We start from the raw sequence: 25,202 nt of genomic DNA, 5'->3' as shown, positions 1-25,202 counted from the left end.
CAGTGTCCTGGAGGAGTGCCGGGGAGCTGCAAGGGACATTGCTCACGATATCGCATCGTGAGCACATAGTCTAGTACATAGGTTTCTCAAACTCTGTCCTCTGGACCCCAAACAATGCATGTTTTCCAGGTCTCCTCACAGAATCACAAGTAAAATAATTATCCCCAGCTGTGGCTATTTTAAAATGTGAGTGAGTAATGAATCACCTGTGCATCTGCTAGGTGACCTGCAAAAAGTGAACTGTGTGGGGTCCTGTGGACCGAGTTTGAGAACCACTGGTCTAGTGTGTAGGCATCTTTGGGTTCATTATGTGGTTATGGACACTGTTGCATTTCTGTCCACATATTTTATTATTGACAGCCACTAGCATTAGTTTGGCTTTATCACAGAAAATAGTTTTAGTATGTCACCTAGTTTGGGAACCACTACGTTATGGGGTTCTGCAGGGAACTCTACTGTACATCACCTATAGAAGTGAGAGGTACAGTATGGATAAAACCAAAAGTTCTATAAGATTTTGGCTGATTTATTTGTAGTAGGTAACTGTGTTGGACCATCTTTAGCTGCTGTGATGGGTTCTCTCCATTCACATTTGTGAATTGTTGGTTCTTCTATTTACCTTTTACCTGCAGTTTTCCTTTGTTTTATTATGCATTTTCTTTAGGATATTGATTTTTCAGGATATGTTATGGATTTGCTTTACTTTGTCTCTCTTACTTTATTGAAAGGTTTAACTGATAGAATGCGAACTGATTTTAATGTAATGAAAGATCTAGCAATTCACACCAGGATAGCACCAGAGCAAAGAGAACAACAACTGGGGAGGTTTTTGAACTATATTCACAAGTAAGTAATATTTTCTTGAATTTCTATTATGTGCAAGTTTTTTTTTTTCTCCATTACTATATGAAATTCACTTTAAGAGATCACTTACATGCTATGTCTTTTCATGACTTAAGTGAATTGATAGAATTCCTTGACAATGAAGTGATGTTTGTACTTGCTTGTTTTATTTGTGTGTGTATGTGCATTTCTGTAGCTAGGTACACACTGGAGCGACGGACATTATGGCCACCAACAGGGATAGTGCGTCCACACTGGACAACTTTAATGAACGGTGTAACTATCACCGTTACGTCATTCATTAACAATGCATTGGTCGCTAGCGTTATTGCTAGGTGTGATGTGCAGCACATCAAACCTAGGGCCTGATTCAGAGCCGCTCGTGAGCGGCCGCTCGTTCGCTCCGAGCGATGTTTGTCCAACTGCACATGCGTACGGATCGCTATACGCATGCGCGAACCAGTTAGTGCGGCCGAAATTCGTTTGTTCGCTAGCGAATGCCTGCTATTTTGAGTGACAAGAGGAGGCGTATGTGGGTGGTAACAGGGGAAGATGCTTGAAAACGGGGAGTGGAGATCCGAACGCAGGCGTGCTTAAAGGTCAAAACGGGCGTTTTAAGGGTGTGCATAATTAATACAGGAGCGTCATTGACCACGTCACTGGGTTATTTTATAGCCAGAACTGCTCACAAGATTGTGGTAGCAAAAACCAACCACAAGAATAGCGAGCAGTTCATACGCTGGTCGATGTACTCGATTAATCTAATAAATAGCGGACATGACGTAGGATGCGAGCGGCCAGGGGGCGTATTTTTCAAAAAAACGACCGCAAGTTTTGTTTGCTCGTTCAGACCCAGAGGCGTGAACAGACCGCAAAGAGCGAACGGTTCATTTGAATAGCCACCCCTATTTTCTGGACGAGCGAGCGCTAATTGCGTCCGGCTCTGAATCAGGCCCCTAGTGACTAGAGCATGCAAACATGTGAACACACTGAGTGTTGTAGGCGATACGTCATTCTGAAACGGCATATTGGCCCAACATCGCTGCAGTGTGTACCCACTTCTTAAACACTATTGAAATGTTTTCTTTATTTCCAAAACCATGTAATGCATACTAATCACACGTTTGGTGGATTTAAGTTAATCCGTTTGTATTTGTGGTTTTTATAACACTTACTCCATTTTAGTGCAACTCAAAAATGGTTGATAACTTACATCTTTCAATTGGAACACATTATAAACGCAATGTTGTTAAGACGGGACTCGACAAAGCCCAGACTACAGTAGTTCAACATTGTTTTTTAAAAATGGATCAATTGCACTTTAACTACAGGGGAATCCTGTGTCCCCTTCTGCACTCAGGGGCCAGGCTTGGTGTAAAAGGCAGCACATAACTCTTTCTTTCTGGCAATTGATGCATGATCATTTCTTCTTTGAGTAAATGTCCAGGAGCAGGATGGAAAGGGGAGGAGTTAATAGTGGAAGAGATAATAAAGTATGGAGTTAGTTACGGAGGGAGTTTATGATAGGGACAGTAGGTTAATCAGGGAGCTTAGATATTATGCAGAATGGAGTTGATGCATGGGTTTTTGTCACAGGTTAGATGTTAATAATGATGGAGGAAAGCGGGGTTAATGACTGAGGAAGAGGGTTAATGATAATTATGTTAATGGAGGTGAATACTATTTCTTCAGGGTCCATAGGCTCCACAGGGAGACCTTGGGGTGTGGGTGATGGGAATCAATCCGGGGACCACGCAGTTAAAGCTTTCAGCTCCCATGATGGGTCCACACCGCCCCCGAGCCAGAGGCACCTCAGTTTCGTTGGCTGGAGTCGGGTCACCATTTTGCAGGGGGCTATTCAACAGCCCCTAAAGCTTATTTTCTTTTTTTTCTTTGTTTTACTTTTACAAAGACTAGAGCGTGCAGCAGCAGACTGTTCGTAAGACATCTGCGCTGCCGCCCCGTCACCCGTCCGGTGCCGCGATACTGATCTGGGAATCTCGGCGGGCGTTCCAGGGGTCATCGCTAACCAGGACCCCCGAAGAGGACCCAGACTTCACCCGGACATCAGGGGACTGGTAAGGCAGGTCGCCACTTGGGATGACTCGCACGTTATGGCAGTCGATACCTTCGGTCTCAGGTAACAGACTGGACGTGCTGAGTGTGGACACAGGCTCCGGCCATCGCACTCCACTGGACGACAAGGGACAAATTGGTGCGGGAAACCAGCGTCCCATGGTGCAGTTCCAGTTCTCCCAGGACAACATGTGGTCCGGTCCCCCTGCATACCTCTCCTCAGGGTCAGCGTATGTAGCGCAATTTCCTACCAGGCGCTGCGTCTGTGTAGTTGAGTATATTGCCGCTTTGCAGCGTCTTTCCTGCATTGTATGTGATTTGTGCTAGCGCTAACTTTCTGCGCCTTCTTTTTCTGTCAGCTTATGGCTATACCCTTTAGCTCATTCTGCCCTAATACAGGTGTTAGGCAACCGGTTCCTGCAGCTTACCTAAGCATAAGACAGGACCAGTATATTGCTCCCTGTTAGTATTTATATATTCTCGTGGTTGCTTTGTACTCAATACCATATTGTGCGTCATTTTATCCTGCAGACATGTCTGACAAGGGTAATGAACACATTCCTGTTCACATGCCGCAATCTTGTAGATTATGTACTACAGTTTCTACTTCAGGGTCCATAGGGGGTCCACAGGGCACCACGCAGTTAAAGCTTTTGCTGCTCCCAGGATGCACCTGGGTCCATCCTCTTCTATATCCCACCCCCGAGCCACAGGCACCTCAGTTTTAGTTGGTGCCCGACCGGAGTCGGGTCACCCTTGCGCAGTCGGGCTGCAGGAGCAGCCCCTAAGCTTTTTTTTAAAGAAGAAGTTTGTTTCATTTATTTTTATATTTTTATACACTCTTCAGAGCGGCACCATCAGACTGTCCATTAGGACCTCCACGCCGCCGCTCCTATACCCCGTTGGCGCTGCGACGCCAGTACACCTCTGGGGATCGCAGCAGGACCCCGGAGTCTGTACTAGCAGGGCTCTGGGACTTCCCAAGACTGCTGCCGGATCGCCAGGCACAGGTAAGCAGCGGGCAGCGCAATCTTGCGTTGCTCGCGGGGAAATGCAGTCTTCAGCCTCCGGTCTCTGGGGACAGACCAGTGGCGCTAGATAGCGGCGGCGGTCTCCCCCTATCCAGGCATACCCCGCGCGTTCACTAGACCCCCAAGAAGTAATGGCTGGCAGCGGGAACCGGCGTCCCTGGAGTTAATGACTAGCCAGGGGAGAGAGCCTTCCCTGTTTAGCGGCTCCTCCCCTCAGCCGTTCCTCATGCGGCCACTCCTCCTCTGAGGTCTCCGGCGGCCATCTTCTCTGGCACAATGCAGAGCTCTCAGGCAGCGCGTTGACCCGGTCCCCCTGTGTACCTCTCCCCTGCTAAAGGACAGTGTACACAGCACTATTACCCTCCCAGACACTGAATCTGAGCGGTTGATTGTAGTGGAAAGGTTCAGTGAGTATTACTTTCTGCATTGTATGTGACTTTTGCTAGTGCTGCCTGTCTGTGCTAATTTCTACTTACTGTCAGCTTATACCTATCCGTTTCCTTCTCCTACGGCCCGGCAGGTGTGTGGGGGAAGGGTGTTTTCTGTGGACCTCACATGTATAAATCACGTATTTGTGGAGTCAGTCACATTCAGTTGAGTGCTATACAGTTCCATATTGTGGGCTGTTGTGTTGCATACTTGTGTGTGCGCAGATGTTAAACACCTTACTTCTCTATTGTGATACATATATATATACACTGAATATATATTTTGTCATGTCTGATGAGGAGATTGAGCGCTCTGTGGGTCCTGTGTTGTTCTCCTGCAGACGCTGTTCTGCGGGAGTGGAGAGGGAGGATTTATCACAGGATGGTGTGTGCTGGCGGTGCCAGCTATTGCCTGGTCCCTCTCAACCCCCTATGTCACAGGACCCTCCTTGGGCGATGTTTTCACAGGTGCTGGTGTCAATGGCGGTCCCGACTTCTGTCCCTACTAGGGCTTTGCCCCAGCCGAGCATTCCCTGGGTATTCCGCAGTCATTGCAGTCTCCCCCCGGGTCTCACACTGTTGGTCAGTATACGGGGTTGCCTATGTATGTTCAGTCTACCCCAGTGACGCAGCAGTCTGTGGTGCCCTTTCAGGGTTTTCCACAGGCGGCTCCTACACCCTGGGTGGATGTACTCTCCAGCTCTGTCCAGAGTTTGGCGGCCTCGTCTTTGGCTTTTCAGTCGATGTTATAAGGTGACATGCCTCCAAAGGCGTCTAAGCGTCCAGTGCTGGCTGCCCAGGCTGCGCATTTAATGGACACTGACGTGTCTTCAGATGACGGGGAGGTACATGAGGACACTGATTCGGACACCACGGCTCAAGAGGTAGAGACTAAGTCCTTCATTAATGTGCTGGCATTGGTTAGGGCGGTGCGGGCCATCCTTCACATAGAGGATGATGCACCGGCCCCTAGGTCGAAGTATCCTAATTTTAAGAAGGCTATGGTGACTTTGACTGTTTTTCCCCTGTCTGACCAGCTGACGGATCATATGGCGGGGGCCTAGCAGTTGCTCAGGAAGAGATTCCAGCCACAGAAACTGCTGGCATCCAACTATCCATTTCCTGAGCTCATTGCAGGAAATGGGAAACCCCATCGGCGGTGGATTCCCATGTCACCCGCTTAATCAAAAGCGCTACATTGCCCTTACCGTCTATCTCCTCTCTGAAGGATCCCACGGACAGGAAGGTGGAGACTTGTTTAAAGTCCATTTACTCTCTCTCAGGGGCAGTGGCCCGTCCGTCCATGGCCATCCCCTGGGCGGCTAAAGCCATTGAGAGCTGGACCAATGCATTAGAGGATACCTTTCCAGACGATGCTCCGGATGTCCAGAGAGCGTTAATTGGACAGATGAGAGATGCTGCGTCCTATATTGGGGAAGCGTCTTTAGATGCAAGTCTACTGACCTCTAGGGTTTCGGTTGCGGCAGTGTCTGCTCGTCAGTCCTTGTGGCTGAGGTCCTGGAGAGGAGAAGGGCTTGGAGGCCTTACCCTTTAATGGGGAGTTGTTATTTGGTCCAGACTTGGACAAAATAGTGGATACTCTGGTTAAATCCATGTCAGCTTTCCTCCCTTCGACTACAACGCATGCTAAGGTCAGGAGCTCTGCCTCTCGGTCCTTTCGGCTTCAGGGTAAGGCCAAAAGTCAGTCCTTCCCGAGGCAGTTGGTGACCAAGGCTGCCTCTAAGCCCAAGAAGCAGGCCTGGCGTGCTAGACGCCCTTCTTCCAAACAGGAAGTTAAACCTTCTGCCTGATGGGACGGGCCTCCCTCTGGGGGACCCCACAGTGGGAGGTCGACTTCTTTAATTTTTCCCAGTGCTGGCACAATAGCACCACGGATGCCTGGGTTCGAAAAGTGGTCTTCCAGGGGTACGACCTGTCTTTTCGGCACAGACCGCCCCACCAGTTTTTCTGTACGAGTCCTTCTCAGGACAAAACCAAAGCTTTGCAGATTCAGGTAGCTTTAGAGTCCTTGCTGAAAGTAGAGGTCATTGCTCCCGTTCCTCAGTCACAACGGGGGACGGGGTACTACTCTGCTCTGTTTCTGGTGCAGAAACCCAATGGTTCTCCTCGCCCTATCCTCAATTTGAAGTCTCTGAACAAGTTCCTCAGAGTTCTCTAGTTCAGGATTTAAACGTTACGTTCCATCATTCCGGCGATGGAACCTGGGGATTACATGGTCTCCCTGGATATCCAGGACGCCTACCTCCATGTTCCTATAGCACCTTCACACCAGCGGTATCTGCGGTTTTCTATACTGCAACATCACTACCAGTTTCGGGCGCTACCCTTTGGCCTCTCCACGCCACCAAGGGTATTCACTAAAGTTATGGCGGTCATGGCCGCCCACCTTCGGAGCCAGGATATACGGCTGCTACCATATCTACACGACCTCCTCTTGCTGGCGAGCTCTCCGGATTTACTGCTTCAACATCTCCACCTGACAATCGCTTGTCTGCAAGCGCACGTGTTTTTGATAAATTGGAAAAAGTCCTCCCTGATTCCATCACAATGGATGGTTCATTTGGGAGCCCTGCTAGATTCTCATCAGCAAAGGATCTTCCTGACTCCGGAAAAGGTCTCCTCCCTGTAGCTGCGGATGCACATTTGCCTGAGCAGTTGCCGAGTGTCTGTCCACTCGGCAATGAGAGTTCTGGGGTCCATGGTGTCGGCAATTGACATGGTGGAATTTGCCCAGTTCCTTTCCAGGGGCTGATTCTATCCGAATGGAACGGTCTACCTCACCGGATCTGGTCTCAGATGCTGGTGTTGTCCCCGGAGGTTCGGCTGTCTGTAGCTTGGTGCCTTCAGACAGCTCATCTCGTCGAGGGGCGCCCCTTTTGGATCCCCCACTGGGTTTTGCTCACAACAGATGCCAGTCTACGGGGTTGGGGGGCAGTGACAGGCTCGTTGTCTCTTCAGGGTCACTTCAAGGCCGTTGGACTGCGAAAGAAGCGGTTCTTCCCATCAACATTCTGGAACTGCGGGCCGTGTACAGGGCCCTGCAGTTGTCCGGCACCGCTCTTCAAGAAAGGGCAGTACAAGTTGAATCCGACAACGCCACCACGGTGGCATACATCAACCACCAGGGAGGAACTCGCAGTCGTGCTGCGATGTCGGAGGTGTCTCGCATCCTAGCTTGGGCGGAGTGCCACCTTTCAGCAATCTTGGCAGTCTTCATCCCTGGAGTGCTCATTTGGGAGGTGGACTTCCTCAGCCATCACGACGTGCATCCCGGGGAATGGTCGCTTCACCCAGAGGTATTTCAACTACTCGTGGACAAATGGGGGCTGCCCGAGCTGGACCTGATGGCCTCCCGTCACAATCACAAGTTGCCCGTGTACGGGTCAAGGACAAGAGACGCAGGCACAAGTCTGGTGGACACACTGTCGGTGAACTGGACGTTTCAACTGGAGTATCTATTTCCCCCGATATGGTGGCTCCAGCGTGGCCCAGACATCCTTGGTACTCCGATCTGCGGAGCCTCTCCATCGATGTTCCGTACCTTCCTCAGCGTCGGGACCTGTTGTCTCAGGGGCCCTGTCTTTACTCGGATCTGGATCGGCTGTCTTTGACGGTGTGGCTCTTGAGACATCCGTCTTAAGGTCTCGGGGCTTCTCAAGCTCTGTTATTAGCACCATGCTTCGGGCACGCAAGCCTGCTTCCACTAGGATTTACCTTTCTGCACAGGAGCGTCCCCGCCCTTAGTTGAACTGCTTTGGGACATCCCCAAGCTCAACCCTGTGGACCCCCTATGGACCCTGAGGTAGAAAACAAGAGATATGGTAAAACTTACCTTTGTTATCTCTGTTTCTACGAAGACCATAGGGTCCACAGGGCACCCGCCCTGACGCACCTGGCTTCATAGGGGCTGTGTGGCTGGTCACCGGTTTTCCGTCTCCCATTCTGTGAGTATGGTTTCTTGTGTGTTCCAGTCTTCCTTCTCTCTGTTTCGTCTTGGCCTTGGCTGCTTACCAACGGAGGTGCCTATTGCTCGGGGGCGGGGTATAGAGGAGGATGGACCCAGGTGCATCCTGGGAGCAGCAAAAGCTTTAACTGCGTGGTGCCCGTGGATCCAGATCCAGCTATACACCAAGGTCAACCCTGTGGAGCCTATGGACTTCGTAGAGGTAAGTTCTTACCATATCTCTTGTTTTTCAGTGAGCAGGATGTGGTTCGCGATGGGTTTTGTGTGAGGTGTTATAACCCGCCAGGACCCTCAAACCCCCCGACATCAGTACAGGAGCCACCTTGGGTGACTTTTTTGCAGATGCTGGCCTCCATTGTGAACCGCCTGGCGGTCCTGGCTGTTTTTCCTCGTATGGGTGTACCACAGCAGCTCGTTCCTTCCTCACAACGACTACCACTGGTTATGCAGACCTCTCCTGTACCACAGCAGGCAATCATTACCTCAATGGGATTACCACAGGGTGAGCCTCCACCATGGGTTGATGTTTTCTCTAACTCAGTACAGAGTCTGCCAGTGACCTCTACTGCTCTTCAGACCATGTTGAGGAGTGAGAAGTCCGTTAGACCAGCTAAACGTCCTGTGTTGTCATCTCAATCCACACAGCTATCAGAGTGTGAGATGTCTTCTGATGACGGAGAGGTGGCTGATGCCTCTAACCCTGACTCCCCTCGGCAAGAGGCGGAGCCTGAATCAAGGATTTATATTCCTGCCTTGGTGCAGTCAGATCCGTATTGGTTATAGAGGATGACGAACCAGCCCTTAAATCCAAACACCCCCTGTTTAAACAGTTGAAGGTGACTTCGGCAGTATTACTTCTGTCAGATCAGCTGGTGGATCACGTGGCTGATGCCTGCAATCGCCTGGTAAGAGGTACCTCAGAAACGTTTGACCTCCTGTTACCTGTTTCCGAAGGCCCATTGGAAGAAGTGGGAATCTCCCCCTGCAGTGGATTCACATGTTATACAGTTAATTAAAAGTGCAATGTTACCTATGCCTTCCATTTCTTCCTTAAAGGATCTTATGGATGGGAAGGTGGAAACTTGCCTAAACACTATACTCTTTCAGGAGCTGTTACCCGTCCGCCCATAGCTATCTTCTGGGTAGCTAAGGCTATAGAGAGTTGAACCGATACACATGAGGACTCCTTGGAAGTTCCAGAGGATCAAGTGTCACTGGTCGGCTATATTAGGGATAAGGCTGCATATATCGGTGAGGCCGCTCTGGATGCTAGTTTACTGACTTCCAGGGTCTCGGCCGTTGCCGTATCTGCTAGCCGTTCTCTGTGGTTACGCTATTGGAGCACATATGCCGATTCTAAGAAAGGCCTGGAGGCCTTACCCTATAATGGGGAGATTTTGTTTGGTCCAGACCTGGACAAGATTGTTGATACGTTGGCCAAGTCTGCATTTCGGCCTTCAGCATCTGCTCCTGCAAAGTCTTGAAGCTGCTCCTTTAGGTCTTTTCGTCCTCAAGGAAAAGCCAAAGGGCAGTACTTTACTGCGCTGTCCGCTGCCAAGAAAACTGCCAAGCCCAAGAACCAGGCCTGGAGCACAAGACGCCCGGCCTCCAAACAGGAGGATAAACCCGCAGCCTAACGGGGCGGGCCTCCCTTTGGGGGACCCCAGAGTGGGGGGTCGACTTCTTCAGTTCGCCCAGTGCTGGTGTCAAACCACCAAGGATGTTTGGGTATGAGAAGTGGTCTCTAAGGGTTACGCCCTCTCATTCCATCGAAGGCCTCCCCACCAGTTTTTCTGCACAGGCCCTTCTTCAGACAAAACCAAGGCCTTGCAGATCCAGAGAGCCATACAGTCCTTGCTGCAAGCGGGTTAATTTTACCAGTTCCACTATCGCATCGAGGGACTGGTTATTATTCTACTCTCTTTCTGGTTCAGAAACTGAATGGGTCTCATCGGCCTAACCAACCTCAAATCTCTGAACAAGTTCCTTAGGGTACCCAGGTTCTGGATGGAAACCTTACGATCCATCATACTGGCTATGGAACCTGGGGATTACATGGTATCACTGGACATTCAGGATGCATACCTACATGTTTCCATAGTTCCTTCTCACTAGCGTTATCTGCGGTTAGCTATACTGCAACAACACTTCCAGTTTCGGGCGCTGCCCTTTGGCCTATCCACGGCTCCAAGGGTATTTACCAACATTATGGCTGTCATGGTAGCCACCTGCGGAGTAAGGGTATCCGGATCCTATCATATCTGGACGACTTCCTCTTAATGACTATTTCTCCAGAAGTGCTTCACCACCACCTGCAACTGACAGTTTCTTGTCTACAAGCGCACAGGTGGTTAATCAATTGGAAAAAATCCTCCCTAATTCCCTCACAGAGGATGGTTCATTTGGGAGCCATTGTGGACTCACCAGCAGAGAATCTTTCTAACTCCAGAGAAGATCTCCACGCTGCAGCTGCGAGTACGCAGATGTCTCCGCAGTCGCCGGTTGTTAGTCCACTCGGCGATGCAGGTTCTGGGATCCATGGTGGCCACATTCGACATAGTGGAATATGCTCTGTTCCATTACAGGCCCCTGCAGAGGCTGATCCTCTCAAGTTGGAACGGATTACTCCACCTGATCAGGGCTCAGACAATTGTACTCTCTCCGGAGGTGTGCCTGGCTCTGCCTTGGTGGCTATTGGCGTCTCATCTAACCAGGGGTCGCCTCTTTTGGATCCTGGACTGGATAATCCTAATAACAGACGCCAGTCTCCGTTGATGGTGCGCAGTGACCGGTCCACACTCCTTTCAGGGCCGGTGGACAACGGTAGAGGCATCCCTGCCCATCAACATTTTGGAACTTCTGGTTGTGTACAGGGTCCTCATGATGGCAAAGCACATTCTTCTCGGAAAGCCTGTACAGGTTCAGACCGATAACACCTCCACAGTGGCTTACATCAACCATCAAGGAGGCACTCAAAGTCAGGCAGCAGTGACAGAAGTGTCACGCACTCTGACATGGGCAGAATCTCATCTCCCGCCCATTTCGGCAGTGTTCATTCCGGGAGTTCTCAATTGGGAAGCGGATTTTCTCGGCCGTCACGACGTGCATCCAGGGGAATGGTCTCTTCACCAAGAGGTGTTCCAAATGGGGTCTCCGAGAGGTGGAACTCGTGGCATCCCAACACAATCACAAGTTACCAGTGTATGGGTCCAGAACAAGAGATGCTGAAGCAAGCCTGGTGGATGCTCTGTCAGTGAAATGGACCTACTGGTTTGCGTACCTATTTCCTCCAGTCTCCCTGCATCCTCGAGTTGTTCGGAAGTTCAAGCAAGACTGAGGCACTGTCCTGCTGGTGGCTCCGGCTTGACCCAGACATCATTGGTACTCAGATCTTCGGAGTCTCTCCATCGACACTCAGTTTCTCCTGCCTCAACATCCGGAACTGTTGTCTCAGGGTCCTTTCCTTTACCCGGACCTGGATCGTCTGTCTTTGACGGCGTGGCTCTTGAGACATCCTTCCTAAGGACCAAGGGATTCTCTAGCTTGGTCATCAACACGATGCTTAGAGCGCGTATACCTTCCTCCGCCAGGATCTACCACAGGGCATGTCATACATATTTCCAGTGGTGTTGTACAAGAGATTACGATCCTCAGGTGTTTTGAATTTCCAGAATACTGCCATTCCTTCAAGCTGGATTGGACCACGGCCTAAGCCTGGCCTCGTTGAAAATGTGCATGTCTCTGCACTGTCAGTGTGGTTCCAACATAGAATTGCTCCTCTTTCGGATATCCACACCTTCCTCAAGGGTGTCCTCCAGATTCAACCTCCTTTGTCCCACCAGTGGCTCCTTGGGATTTGGCAGTAGTTCTTCGGGCCCTCCAGGGTCCTCCATTTGAACAACTAGATTCAGTGGAACTTAAGTGGTTAACAGCTAAGACTCTTTTTCTTCTGGCTATTGCATCTGCCAGGATGGTGTCCGAATTGGGAACGCTGTCCTGTCGTCCTCCTTTTCTAATATTTCACCAGGACAGGGCGGTGCTTCCTACTCGCCCTGAGGAGCTCATTCAGACCCACTCGCTAGCAAGCGTTCGCTCGTTGCAGACGATGTTCGCTAATGTGCGCATGCGTGTAGTTCGCAGTGTGCAAACTAGTACGAGCGATCGTAATGTGCTCGCTGGTACTAGTGTTTACACATAGTTTCTGGGGCGTCCATAATAGGCTGCGTCACATTACGCGTCATCTGTTTGAATAATACACTGAAGTGCTTGCAGTAGGGTACAGTCAACCACAAGCGCTGCGGTCAGATACGATGGAACCCGTTGTATATTCTTCCTGGAGATAACGTACGCTAGTGGGCGTCAAAAGACAGGCTGTTGGGCGTCAGTAAAGACAAAGAGATCACTCGCCAAGACATAAAAGGCATGCTTATGCCTTGCCGTGCGAGTGGCTGCCTTGATGTCACTTAGCTGACTTTCCATATGCTGGGAGCGAGCGGACGCATCTAGGCGAGTGTGTCTGAATGAGCTCTTGAGTTCTTTCCTAAGGTTGTTTCTAGTTTCCATATTAATCAGGAAATTGTTGTACCGGCCTTACAATCACCAGACCTTTTGGCAGGTGAGGCCTCCTTGGATGTGGTTCGCTCCCTCAGGATTTGTGTGGATCGTACCAGTTCTCTTCGAAGATCAGACTCCTCGTTTGTGCTCTATGGATTTCACATGAAGGGATGGCCAGCCAATAAACAATCATTAGCTGGATGGCTTACACGCAGGCAGGCCTGCCTGTTTCGACTTCTATTATGGCTCATTCTACTCGGTCTGTGGGTCCCTCGTGGGCAGCTCGCCGTGGCGCCTCAGCTGTACAGCTTTGTAAGGCGGCCACATGGTCTTCTGTCCAGACTTTTCTAAGGTTCTATGCATTTGATGCCTTCGCCTCTCAGGATGCTTCCTTTGGGCGCCGGATTCTCCTCTCAGCACAGAGAGTCCCCACCATTAAAAGGACTGCTTTGGGACATCCCCAAGGTCTCCCTGTGGAGCCTGAAGAAGAAAATTAGAGTTGTGGTAAGAACTTAACTTGGTTAACTAAGTTGATAGTGACGCACATGGCTTCATATGGGCTATCGTACTGGTCACCAGTTTCCCGTCTCCTTCTCTGTGAGTGTGATTCTTGAGTGTTCCAGTTTTATTCTCCTCCATCCTTTGGCTTTTTACCAACTGAGGTGCCTCTGGCTCCGGGGCGGGGTATAGGGAGAGTAGACCCAGGGCCGCCATCAGGGGGGGACTGCCGGGCCTCCTGTCCCGGGCCCGGAGAGAGAGGGGGCCCGGCTGCTCCTGATTGGCTGCTGTTCCATGATATGTGATTGGCACAGGACCGGCTCCATAGTTCAAATGCCGCAACGAAGATGCTCTTTTTCTACGCCTGCGGCCCGGTGCACTACTCGCCGCTGCCACCCTGGCCCCTTTCTCAGGTACTTCTGTTGACCCTGTCTTGTGCCCCCACTCGAGGCCAGATAGCCTTCCTTGCACTGCCCCCCCAGTCCAGCCAGCCTGCCCTCCCCCCCAGTTTATCCAGCCATACTGCCTTCCCTGCCCCTCCCCAAGTCCAGCCAGCCTTCCTTCCCTGCCCACCCCCAGTGCAGCCAGCCTTCCATCCTTGCCCACCGCCCCAGTGCAGCCATCCTACCTTCCCTGCACACCCCCCTAGTGCAGCCAGCCTTCCTTCTCTACCCACCCCCCAGTCCAGCCAGCATTGCTTCCCTGCCCACCCCCCCAGTCTAGCAAGCCATCCTTCCCTGCCTATCCCTCCAGTCCAGCAAGCCATCCTTCCCTGCTTATCCCCCCAGTCCAGTCAGCCTTCCTTCCCTGCCTATCCCCCCAGTCCAGCAAGCCATCCTTCCCTGCCTATCCCCCCAGTCCAGCAAACCATCCTTCCCTGCCCCCCCACCAGTGCAGCCAGCCTACCTTCCCTGCCCACCCCCCCCACCAGTGCAGCTAGCCTTCCTTCCCTGCCCTCCCCCCACCAGTGCAGCCAGAATTCCTTCCCTGCCCCCCCAGTCTAGCAAGCCATCCTTCCCTGCCTACTCCACCAGTACAACCTTCCCTGCCTACCCCACCAGTACAGCCTCCCCTGCCTACCCCACCAGTTCAGCCTTCCCTGCTTACCCCACCAGTTCAGCCAGCCTTCCATGCACTCCCTTCTGGTCCAGCCAGCCTGTCTTCCCTGTCCTAGTCCTGCCAGTCTTTCTTGTGGCACCCCTATGTCTAGCCAGCCTGCCTGCCATCTCTGCCCGGCCTCTCCCCTAGTCCAGCCGGTCGTCCCTGCCCTTGCTCTCCTCAGACCAAGCCAGCCTTCCCTGCTCTTTGCCACCCCTATCCACTCTTCCCAGCCTAGTGCCCTCGCTTTTTTAGCCTTCCCTGCCTTGTGCCCCCCATTAATATCCAGCCTTCTCTACCCTGTGCCCCCCCATCCACCATGTCTAGCCATCCCTGATTTACATACCAATTGATGCGCCACCCCCGAAATAGCTCCACCCACATTATCCACAACTCCACCCAAATCTGCCCTATATCCCGGGGGGCCCTGCCTATTTTGTCAGTACCGGGCCCCAAAATTTCTGATGGCAGCCCTGAGTAGATCCAATGCATCCTGGGAGCTGAAAGCTTTAACTGCGTGGTGCCCGGATTGGTTCCCATCACCTACACCCCAAGGTCTCCCTGTGGACCCTATGGACTGCGAAAAAAGAGTGTTAACAACGGTAAGTTCTTACCATAACTCTCATTTTATGGAGGATAGTATATTAAAAAGGATAGAAAAAGAGATTATGCAGTGATGATGCTGATTAGTTGTGTGAATGACTTTTGGAGAGAGTAAGCATAGTATTTGTAATTGTGAAAGAACTGTTATGAATCAAATAAGAGCACTGGATAACTTTTTGACTTCACCAACAGCTGCCTTTAGCCTTTATCTTCAAGCTTTAATTGCTTACCGTTACTTCTAGGCCACTAGGACTTCCCAGTGGACAGTAAGAACTTATTAAAGGCTAATATATATTTTATTGGCGGTAACAGGACACCCAAGAGTTGATTGTACTGCTTTACTTGTATCAGTGTTCGCGCTGAGACACAAATCATTTTTTTTTTTAAGTTTAGGGTCCTACGTCATGGTTTCTGGGTCCTATTTTTATTTATTGTCATTTCATCTATTAAATCGCCATCAGACCCCTTAAATACACCAAGACATCTCCATGTGTCTTTTAAGGTTCCTCAGACCACCCCACATGACATAAGATCATCTTACATAAAATGCTCATCAGATCCCCCCACATGCCCAGAGACGTACTCATATGTCCCTCTCAAATCACTGACACTTGCCATCTCACCATCCCATATGGTTAATATGGCCATCATATCTGCCACATGCTCTCAGACTTAATATATATTTGTACACACACACTACCCCGACTACCTCCTCTGACATATACTTTATTGTTCTACCCCCAATGATATTATACATGTATATATGTACATGTATACAAAGACATCCCTTTAACACAACCATATATATAGTTTCCCAGCTCTTCTCCGCTGCTGCCCACTGACCTGTATTACCCCCAGTAACACGTGGTATTACACTGCCCCGTGCATGTTATTGTCTCTGCTTGCACCATTGTGTGTACAGACATTACACTGTGCCCACTTACACACTACCCACACTGAGTAATGTTCTTATTCCACTCCTGTAGCCTAGCTCCGATCACTAAGCCACAAGAAGAAAAACCCGGGTACAGTTTTAACAACAAAGGAGGTTTGCAAAACGACCAAGGTGCACAAACATTTAAGAATCATTGCAGACAAGCAGGACACCACTGTTTACATTTACTTTGACTACAACTTCATTCACAAATTTCCACCAGGCTACGCCAATAACGGGACATTGCCCATCATTTGGATTGAACTGTGCATACATGAAAAATTGACATTCTCTGCCAAACTGTTTAAGAACTGACAAACACCTTAATTATCTTAGGAGATTCATTAATAGTTATCCACAGCAGGAGCCATTATCTGATCATTGGACAGATTCTTCTGGACCACCACATGATTGATGTCATTTGCCATTTTAATATTATACATTTAGAGGCCTATGTATCGTTCCTATGTACTAATGGCACAATGCAGGAGATTTCACAGAAATCTCCGGCAGAGTGCTAATATGCACTGCATATTGCAATCCCCATTATTATCAATGGGGACTACGAACTGAACCCTATGTACTGTACTAAACTCCAAAAAACTAAGCTTTTCGGAGTTTAGCCCTGATAGATTACATGATCTTCAGATGGTGTAAACAACTGTATGCCTATTAGGATTACAGGTGCAGGAGAGAGATCTTTCAATCTCTCTCCCGCAGCCCCCGACCTGCTCCGGACGCTGACGCTATGCGCAGTGTCAGCTTCCCTCGGGGAAGTCTTTTACTTCTGTGAAAGACTTGTACTAAATGCCGCGGATAGGTAACCGCAACCAGTGTATCTGCGAGTTCCCCTTTGTACATAGCGGGGATATTTTCATTAAAGATTAAAATTTCCTCAACGATACAGCTGGTCCACGATTATTAGTACATAGACCCCTTAACCATCTTTAGTAAAATATATTGCTTTTTCAACATACTATTCGACATTGATTATTCCTCACTGGTTACAAACTCACTTGATATTGTTAAGGGGACACATTGGTTTGAGATGTAACTGACCTTAGCACAACACCCAAGAAGCTGTACGCAGCATATTTTCTACTTTTTTGCATCTTTTATAGGTGGGGTCACCTATTATCGAGCATACACATGGTCAGATTTGTCACATGAACGATTTTACCAAAGATTTGAACGATTTTTGACTGCATTAAAATGAATGGAATCGTCCAAATCTGACTGCAAACACATAGATGTCAGATATCGTTATCTGACCATCGGGAACGCGCATCGTTCATCTGACAGATATGTCAGATTTTCCTTCAGATATGAACGATTGAACGATTTTTTCAATCGTTATCGTTCAGATCTGAAGAAAAATCTGTCCGTGTGTATGCACCATTAGTGCGGCAGCACGCTCAAACAACAGAATCTATATCTCAGTGCACAGGGAACAAAACTTCTGTACCTTTTATCTCTATGTACGTATAGGAACTGTGGGCCTGATTCAGACCCACTCGCGAGCGGCTGTCCGCTCGCAAGTGGGTCGATGGTCTGCACTGAGCATGCGCACGACGGAGGGAGCTCCGTCGTGCGCATGCGCCAGACACGACGAGCGAAGGATTTTCCTTCGCTCGTTGTGTCCGATCAAAGGGGGCGTGCTGTCAATGTTGATTGACAGCACGCCCCCTTTGGTGGGCGTGCCGGGGGCGTGCCTCCCTGACGGGGGCGTTCCCACGGGAACGCCTCCCGTCAGAAGCCGGCCCACTGACATCACTAGTGATGTCAGTGGGAGTGATTTTGGCTCTGATAGAGCCAAAATCACTCCGGAGCTTGCGGTTGAAAACCTCAACCGCAGGCTCCGGCTCGCAATTTCGATGGTCGCGATGGTCACGACCATCGCGGCCATCAAAATGCACGCTCGTATAGCCTGTGGGTGGTGACCCACAGCTATACGAGCGTCCAGGAGGACGCTCCATGAAAATGGAGCCCGGCCCTCATGCAGAGCGTGCGCTCTGCTCAGAGCGTACGGCTCTGAATGAGGGCCTGTGCTCCTTACTTCCTTTCTTAAGTCTGACACATTTACTTTCTACTTCAGGGTCCATAGGGGGTCCACAGGGTTGACCTTGGGGTATAGCTGGATCTGGATCCATGGGCACCACGCAGTTAAAGCTTTAGCTGCTCCCAGGATGCACTTGGGTCCGTCCTCCTCTATACCCCGCCCCCGGCCACAGCACCCCAGTTTGAGTTGGTGCCCGGCCGGAGTCGGGTCACCTGCGCAGGGGGGCTGCAGGAGCAGCCCCCAAAAGCTTTCTATTTTTATTTAAAAAAAAAAAACTTTAGATTTTTATTTTACAACAGAGGCTCTAGTGTGGCAGCGACGGGCTGTCTATGCAGACGCCCACGCTGCCGCTCTCCTTCCCCGCTGGCGCCGCGACGCCAGTACTGCACTGGGGATCGCGGCGGGAGGCCAGAGTCCGTACTAGCCGGACTCTGGGTCCCTCCCTGGACTGCTGCCGGAGTCGCCGGGGACAAGGTAAGCCGCGAGTCGCCGATTAGCGGCGGCTCGCGGGTTTTGCCTGCACATGCAGTCCTTTGCCCCCGGTCCTAGGGGACAGACCGGGGGCCGCTAGCGGTGGCGGCGGGCTCCCCCTCTGAGGAGGAATAACCCGTGGGACCACTAGACCACCAGGGATATATGGCAAGCGGGAAGCCTGCAGCCCTGGGGTTAATATGCTAGCCAGGGGAGGAAGCCTTCCCTGTCAGCGGCTCCTCCCCTCAGCTCAGCGCGCCTTTCAGCACGGAGTCTGGCGTCGCTGAGCTGCAGATTCCTCGGCCACTCCTCCTCTGAGGTCTCCAGCGGCCATTTTCTCACAGTGGCAGCGCAAGGAAGTCTGATTCCTTGTTTATCCTCTTTGGTTTTCACAAGAGGGGTTGGCCTGCCAACAAACAAACGTTAGCCCGTTGGCTTCGTTCCGTTATTTGTGAGGCTTATGCACAGGAGGGCTTACCTGTGCCAGCCTCTGTTAAGGCTCATTCCACTCGTTCTGTGGGTCCCTCTTGGGCTGCTAGACGTGGCGCTTCTGTTCAGCTGTGTAAGGCGGCCACTTGGTCTTCAATTCAAACGTTTTTGAGGTTCTATGCGTTTGACACCTTTGCCTCTCAGGATGCATCCTTTGGGCGCCGGGTACTCCTTTCAGCACAGGAGCGTCCCCGCCCTTAGTTGTACTGCTTTGGGACATCCCCCCCTATGGACCCTGAAGTAGAAAACAAGAGATATGGTAAGAACTTACCTTTGTTATCTCTGTTTCTACGAAGTCCATAGGGTCCACAGGGCGCCCGCCCTGACGCACCTGGCTTCAAATGGGCTGTGTGGCTGGTCACCGGTTTTCCGTCTCCCATTTCTGTGAGTATGGTTTCTTGTGTGTTCCAGTCTTCCTTCTCTCTGTTTAGTCTCCTCCTCCGGCCTTGGCTGCTTACCAACTGAGGTGCTGTGGCCGGGGGCGGGGTATAGAGGAGGACGGACCCAAGTGCATCCTGGGAGCAGCTAAAGCTTTAACTGCGTGGTGCCCATGGATCCAGATCCAGCTATACCCCAAGGTCAACCCTGTGGACCCTATGGACTTCGTAGAAACAGAGATAACAAAGGTAAGTTCTTACCATATCTCTTGTTTTCTGTGTCCCCTGTGAATCCACTTCTTGCCCATGGCACGTTGCAGACTTATCCTGTACCATCCCCAGCCACCTCCTGTCCCGTCACCTACCACTAGCATCTACCGTGGGCATGATTCCCGCATATGGCTTCCTCTGCAGTCATTCCCCTGGCTTCTTTAGATTACCGACAGCGCACTGCATCTTTCCCCAGTAATGTAACTGCCTCATTCCCCGCTGGCGGTGACAGTCCCCGGCCACACACAGTAGGCTGTATCGATCTGGATCTTATGCGGAGCAGAGGGTGAGGTGAGGGCGGGAGAGCACACTCGCACACTCCTCCTTTTCCTCTGCCGTTGGAGCATGAGTTATTGACAGTCACAGGCAGCACAGGACAGCACTGCAGTACTGACTGGTCACAGGCTAACAGTGCGTCCTGCTGGACCCCGCAGGTTTTTGTCCCACCTTCAATTTCTGGGTAAAATACGCGCTATAGTGCGGATTTGCAATCACTGCTTGTATATACAGCCAAGATCATTTCAAATGTAAATGTCATAGATAGTGTGTTAGATCTCAAAATAGTCAACGCGTCTGTAATAACAACTAGATAATATTGACATACTTAAAATTAGAAGTAAAATACAACAAAGTATTATTAGAACAATCTGATCATTTACAATATGCAGGACACTAACTCATGTAGAAATGTTTACGATAACTATACAGAGGTCGAGCTAACTTGGTGAAGGTGATATTATTTTCAAGAATCCTCTACCCTCTTCAGTCTCTTCCCATATTATGGTCTAGACATGATACCATGGAGACTGAAAGAATAATACGTACTTTTATTTGGAATGGTAAGATGGCTAGAATTTGTCTTGTAAAGCAGGGATGGGGAACCTCCGGCCTGGGGGCCGTATAAGGCCCCCGGAATCATTTTGTCTGGCCCTCAGAGCTTTTTTCTGCAAGCCTCATTTGGCTAGCAGGGTGCCTAGAATAGCACCCTGCAACCAAAATCTATGCAGCAGTCACACCGCTGCCCTTACAGCTCCCGGAGCATCCTCATGATACGCCGGGCATTGCTGTAATCACCGGTGATTGTGGCCCCGCCCCTGTGTGACATCACACGGAGGGGGCGTGGCCTGCACCTGGCACACAAATAATGTTATATATATATCAAAATGGCCTTCGGCAGAAAAAAGGTTCCTCACCCCTGTTGTAAAGCTACAGCAAAGTAGATCAAATGGAGGTATTATGGCATATTTTGCGTCATAAACGCTCGTTGACCCCATATGTATTTCCATTTCTTTCGTTAATAAATAATCAGAATTTTCAAAATGGGACTGTACGTTGTGGCACAGACAGGGCATAACTTGTGTTCGACAGATTATGAATGGTGTAACCGGAAACCAATCTTGTTTACACAGGCAGTGGAACAATATCTGATACTTAGACCCTTTCCCCTAGCTTATTTACAAGCTCAGCATTATGTGGCTGGCCCATCCAAGGTATTCTCACCAGATGACTGTAATAATTTATTAGATGATTTATTGATGAAGGAAAATCCCTCCTACAAGCCATCACTTTACATTATTCTATCCTTCGCACTCCTTTACAATATGATACACAGAATAAAGGGCTCGCAAAATGACCAATTTACATCTCTAAACACAGATAAGATGCTGCGAACACTTGAGACATCTATCAAATTATCCTGCAGCATCATTTGCAGAATTATTCCTAAATATATTTCATAGGACATACCTTTTCCCTTATCGTAGACACCTCATGGAGACCACGGATGACCATTCATGCCCTAGATGCGGATCTCAAAGGGCTGAATTATTACACAGTTTATGGCAGTGTCGTGTTATGTCAATCGACATTTAATTAATCGCCTACTCTTAACTCCCGAATGGGCAGTTTTCGGCATACTACCCGAAAGCACCAGAGTGACGAGGGGGGTTACGGAAATTACCGTTAGCCATATCAGCCATAGCCCAAAAAGTATTCTACAAATGTGAATACAATCTGCTCCCCCTCCATTCTCCCTCTTTTTAGAAAAACTTTTTCATGTTCTCAGAATCGAGTGGTTAGAGGCCTCATTACAAAAGGAGAGGTTTACTGAAAGATTTTTCGAAACATGGGAAAGTTACATAGAAACCCTCTCCCACTCACTTAAGGTTTAGAAGTGTTTCAGAAACACCCTATGGTATGAAATGCGTGTGTTTTCAAGACCCTCCGATTTCCCTCACTGCTGATTAGACTATGGCTGATTTTATTCATAGTGAAAATTTAGTTTAGATTCGTTGCACAGGTATGGATAGGGGAAGACTGGACAACATGGATTTGGGTTCTCACCATAATTATGTTTATTTTTTTTTATTTAACATTTATCTGGAATGTAATGATCGATTCATTTAAAAGTATAATGGTTATGTTTTCCAGAAATGTATAATGCTGTATTTCTATTGACTGTACTGTAATTGATATTTCTTCTTCAGGGTCCGTAGGGCTCCACAGGGAGACATTTGGGTGTAGGTGGGACCTGGAGGACCGGACACCATCAGCAAAGCATTTCAGTCCCAGGATGCTTCGGTCCTTGCCCTTATACCCTGCCCACAGCCTGAGCGCACTTCAGTTTCGTTGGTGTCCGGCAGGAGCTGGACCACCATTATAACAGAGGGCTGCATTAAGCAGGGCAAGCTTTAATTTTATGATTTAATTTACTTTTTATTATTTACCAAACTGGCGAGCAGCACCAGTCTGTCCTCAGGACGTCTATGCTGCCGCCACGTCACCCCTCCGCGGTGCTAGTCCCGAGGGGGACTAGCTAGCTGGCTCCCCGGACCCCAGACTACAGCCCGGAATCCAGGGAATAGGTAAGGCGGAACCTCGTTCGCGGGGACCCACGTCTTAGTGCAGTCTTGCCTCCTGTCTCGAGAGACAAACCGGAGGCACTGATGTGGACACTGCCTCGCCCACTACTCCACTAGACTACCGAGGCATAACGATACTGGTGCAGAGGCCAGGGGACCCGGTGGTTAACGTCAGCCATAGGATAATTTCCCTGCAGCCCCTCCCACAGCTTAGGGCGCCATTCCACTGCTTTCTTGGTGTTCCCTGAGCTGCTCCTCCCTCACCCTCTGTCCCCTCAGAGACGCTCAGCAGCCATTTTAGACAAGCAGATCTCCGGGAACGCTGGGTCCAGTCTCCCTGTATACCTATCCCGCGGGCCAGGTTATACAGTGCTATATCCTACCAACCACTGTGTTCTGTGTAGTTGATTTTAGTGTCCATTTTAGACATTTAATGTTTTTTTCTGCGTTTGTATGTGACTTGTGCTAGCGCTAATCTCTATTTTCTATACTGTCAGTTTATTCCTGTCCCTTTTTTCTACTATACCGTGACATACTAAGGTATAGGGGGTTCATTTTACCTCACATTTCTTAGATACTTGTGAGGGCTATCACATACTTTATTACGTGGTTGCACGCTACACTGTGCCATATTATCCAGGTTGTTCACTACACTGTATCATACTATGTAGTTTGTTATTCTTATGGCTATAGCTGGCAGAGGAAAGAATAACAAGCAGCCTGATGCTGCTCCTCCTACTCTGGTGTCTTGTAAGTCCTGTTCTGCGGGCTTAGCCACAGAGGACTTCATTCAGGATGGTCTCTGTATTAATTGTTACACAGCCCCAGGCCCATCAGCCCCGGTGTCTCTCCCTCAGGACCCACCCTGGGCTGCCTTTTCACAAATGCTGGCAAAACTTGTGGACCAAGTAGCAGTACCTGTGGTAGCTCCACCTTTGGGATGGCCACAGCAGGTACCCCATGCAAATCCTTTGCCTCCCCCATGAACAGACGTACTGTCTACCTCAGTACAGACTTAGACTTTGGCTAATACCTCTATGGTTTTTCAGCAAATGCTGCAAAAAGATAAACCTTTACCTACTAAGCCTACTAAACGTACTATGATATGACAAAGAGACCAGCAGTGTCTCGAAACGCGTCGGCGGACTCCCTGTGCCATCCGGAAACGCTGGCTAGCCACCTCCGCCACCGCAACTGGTAAAAGCCCTCTGGAGCCTTATGCAGGGTAAACCGGTTACTCTGCATGCTGTTTATGTCATCACCTGCGGTTCCCTCTCAGCCAGGCGGTAGGACTCTTTTATTTGTTTATGTGGACATTTTCATTGCCTGATTTATGGAGTTGTTCCATCTACAATTTTGTCTGGGAAACCAGTTAATTTTATTATCCACTGATGTACTTGCCTTCATATTTTTTTATTTTTCATCTCTCTCACCAGTGAGAGCATACATGAGTTCTCTCATGTGAATATGTATTTTAATTGCTGTTGCTGCATTCACTCTGCAACATTCTAGTTTACTATTTCATTTTCTAGCTGTTTTATTATGACTGTCTAATCACACTTGTGATTTCTATAATATGTTTTATTTGTCTGTTGCTGCATTCTCTCTATAGCAGTAAAAATATCCTTTTTACTTCTTAAGCTGCTACATATAACTAACCTATCACCTCTGTGATATCTATGCACTGACATATCACGTGACAGTTCAGTATTAATTTTATTGATTCAGATCTAATTGTGAATTTTGTGTATTAAACCTATATTTTTTATGCTTCAGTATTTAGTAATTTGGTTTACTGGGTAGTGCCAAATATTATTCATTGTACCTTGTTTCATTAGGGAAACATTTGTCACAAAGGCCTGCTATACCCAGAGAAGCGCCCTACTTCCCTATACCTTTTACACATCCTATGATATCTTCCCAATCCACACAGTTATCTGATTCTGATATATCATTAGGGGAGGCAGAAGAAGCAGATCTCTCTCTCTGACTCTGATTCAGGAGAAGAGGAGCGACCCTCTAAACTAAATATACCTGCTCTTGTGAATGCTGTTAAAACTATTCTACAAATAGAAGAGGATGAACCCGCTGCTAAGAAAAAACATACTCTTTAAGCGACAAAAGGTTGTTTTACCAGAGTTTCCTCAATTGGCCAGCTATCTGATCACATAAGTGAAGCTTGGAATATGCCCGGTAAAAGTTTTCAAATTCCATAACGGTTTAGTTCCTTTTTACCCGCTTCCAGCTACTGATTGTAATAAATGGGAAGTTCCCCCAACAGGGGATTCTGCTGTAATACTTTTGGTTAAAAATGCCACCTTACCCATTCATACTGCAACCTCCTTGAAGGAGACCACAGATAGACGTATAGAAGCTTGTCATAAATCTATATACTCACAGGAACTATTACTCGTCCGGCTAGGGCTACGGCCTTGGTGGCAAAAGCCATTTAGAGTTGGGCAGAGGCCCTTGAAGAGGATGCATCCAGGGAACAGCTGTCCTACATATCTCACATTAGAGGTGCAGCCTCCTACTTAGGTGAAGCCGCTATGTATACGGCTCTCCTGGCCTCCAGAATATCTGCCACTTCGATAGTGGCCCACTGTATTCTTTGGCTACGTTCCT

At 49.2% G+C, this 25,202-nt stretch overlaps 1 protein-coding gene across 1 annotated transcript in view; it reads left to right on the top strand.

Moving 5' to 3' along the window:
* PIWIL1 (piwi like RNA-mediated gene silencing 1) overlaps positions 1 to 25,202 on the top strand; it is a 414,830-nt gene that overhangs the window by 249,894 nt on the left and 139,734 nt on the right. Inside the window, exon 11 of the mRNA XM_088482106.1 lies at positions 729 to 846. Coding sequence (XP_088338232.1) covers positions 729 to 846 — 118 coding nt within the window. The remainder of the gene's footprint in view (positions 1 to 728; positions 847 to 25,202) is intronic.

Source organism: Taudactylus pleione, unplaced genomic scaffold (assembly GCF_031769625.1).
Source record: "Taudactylus pleione unplaced genomic scaffold, aTauple2 ptg000282l, whole genome shotgun sequence".
Taxonomy (NCBI): Eukaryota; Metazoa; Chordata; class Amphibia; order Anura; family Myobatrachidae; genus Taudactylus; species Taudactylus pleione.
Note: the sequence above shows the minus strand (reverse complement) of the source record. Positions and strands in the feature narration are given on the sequence as shown.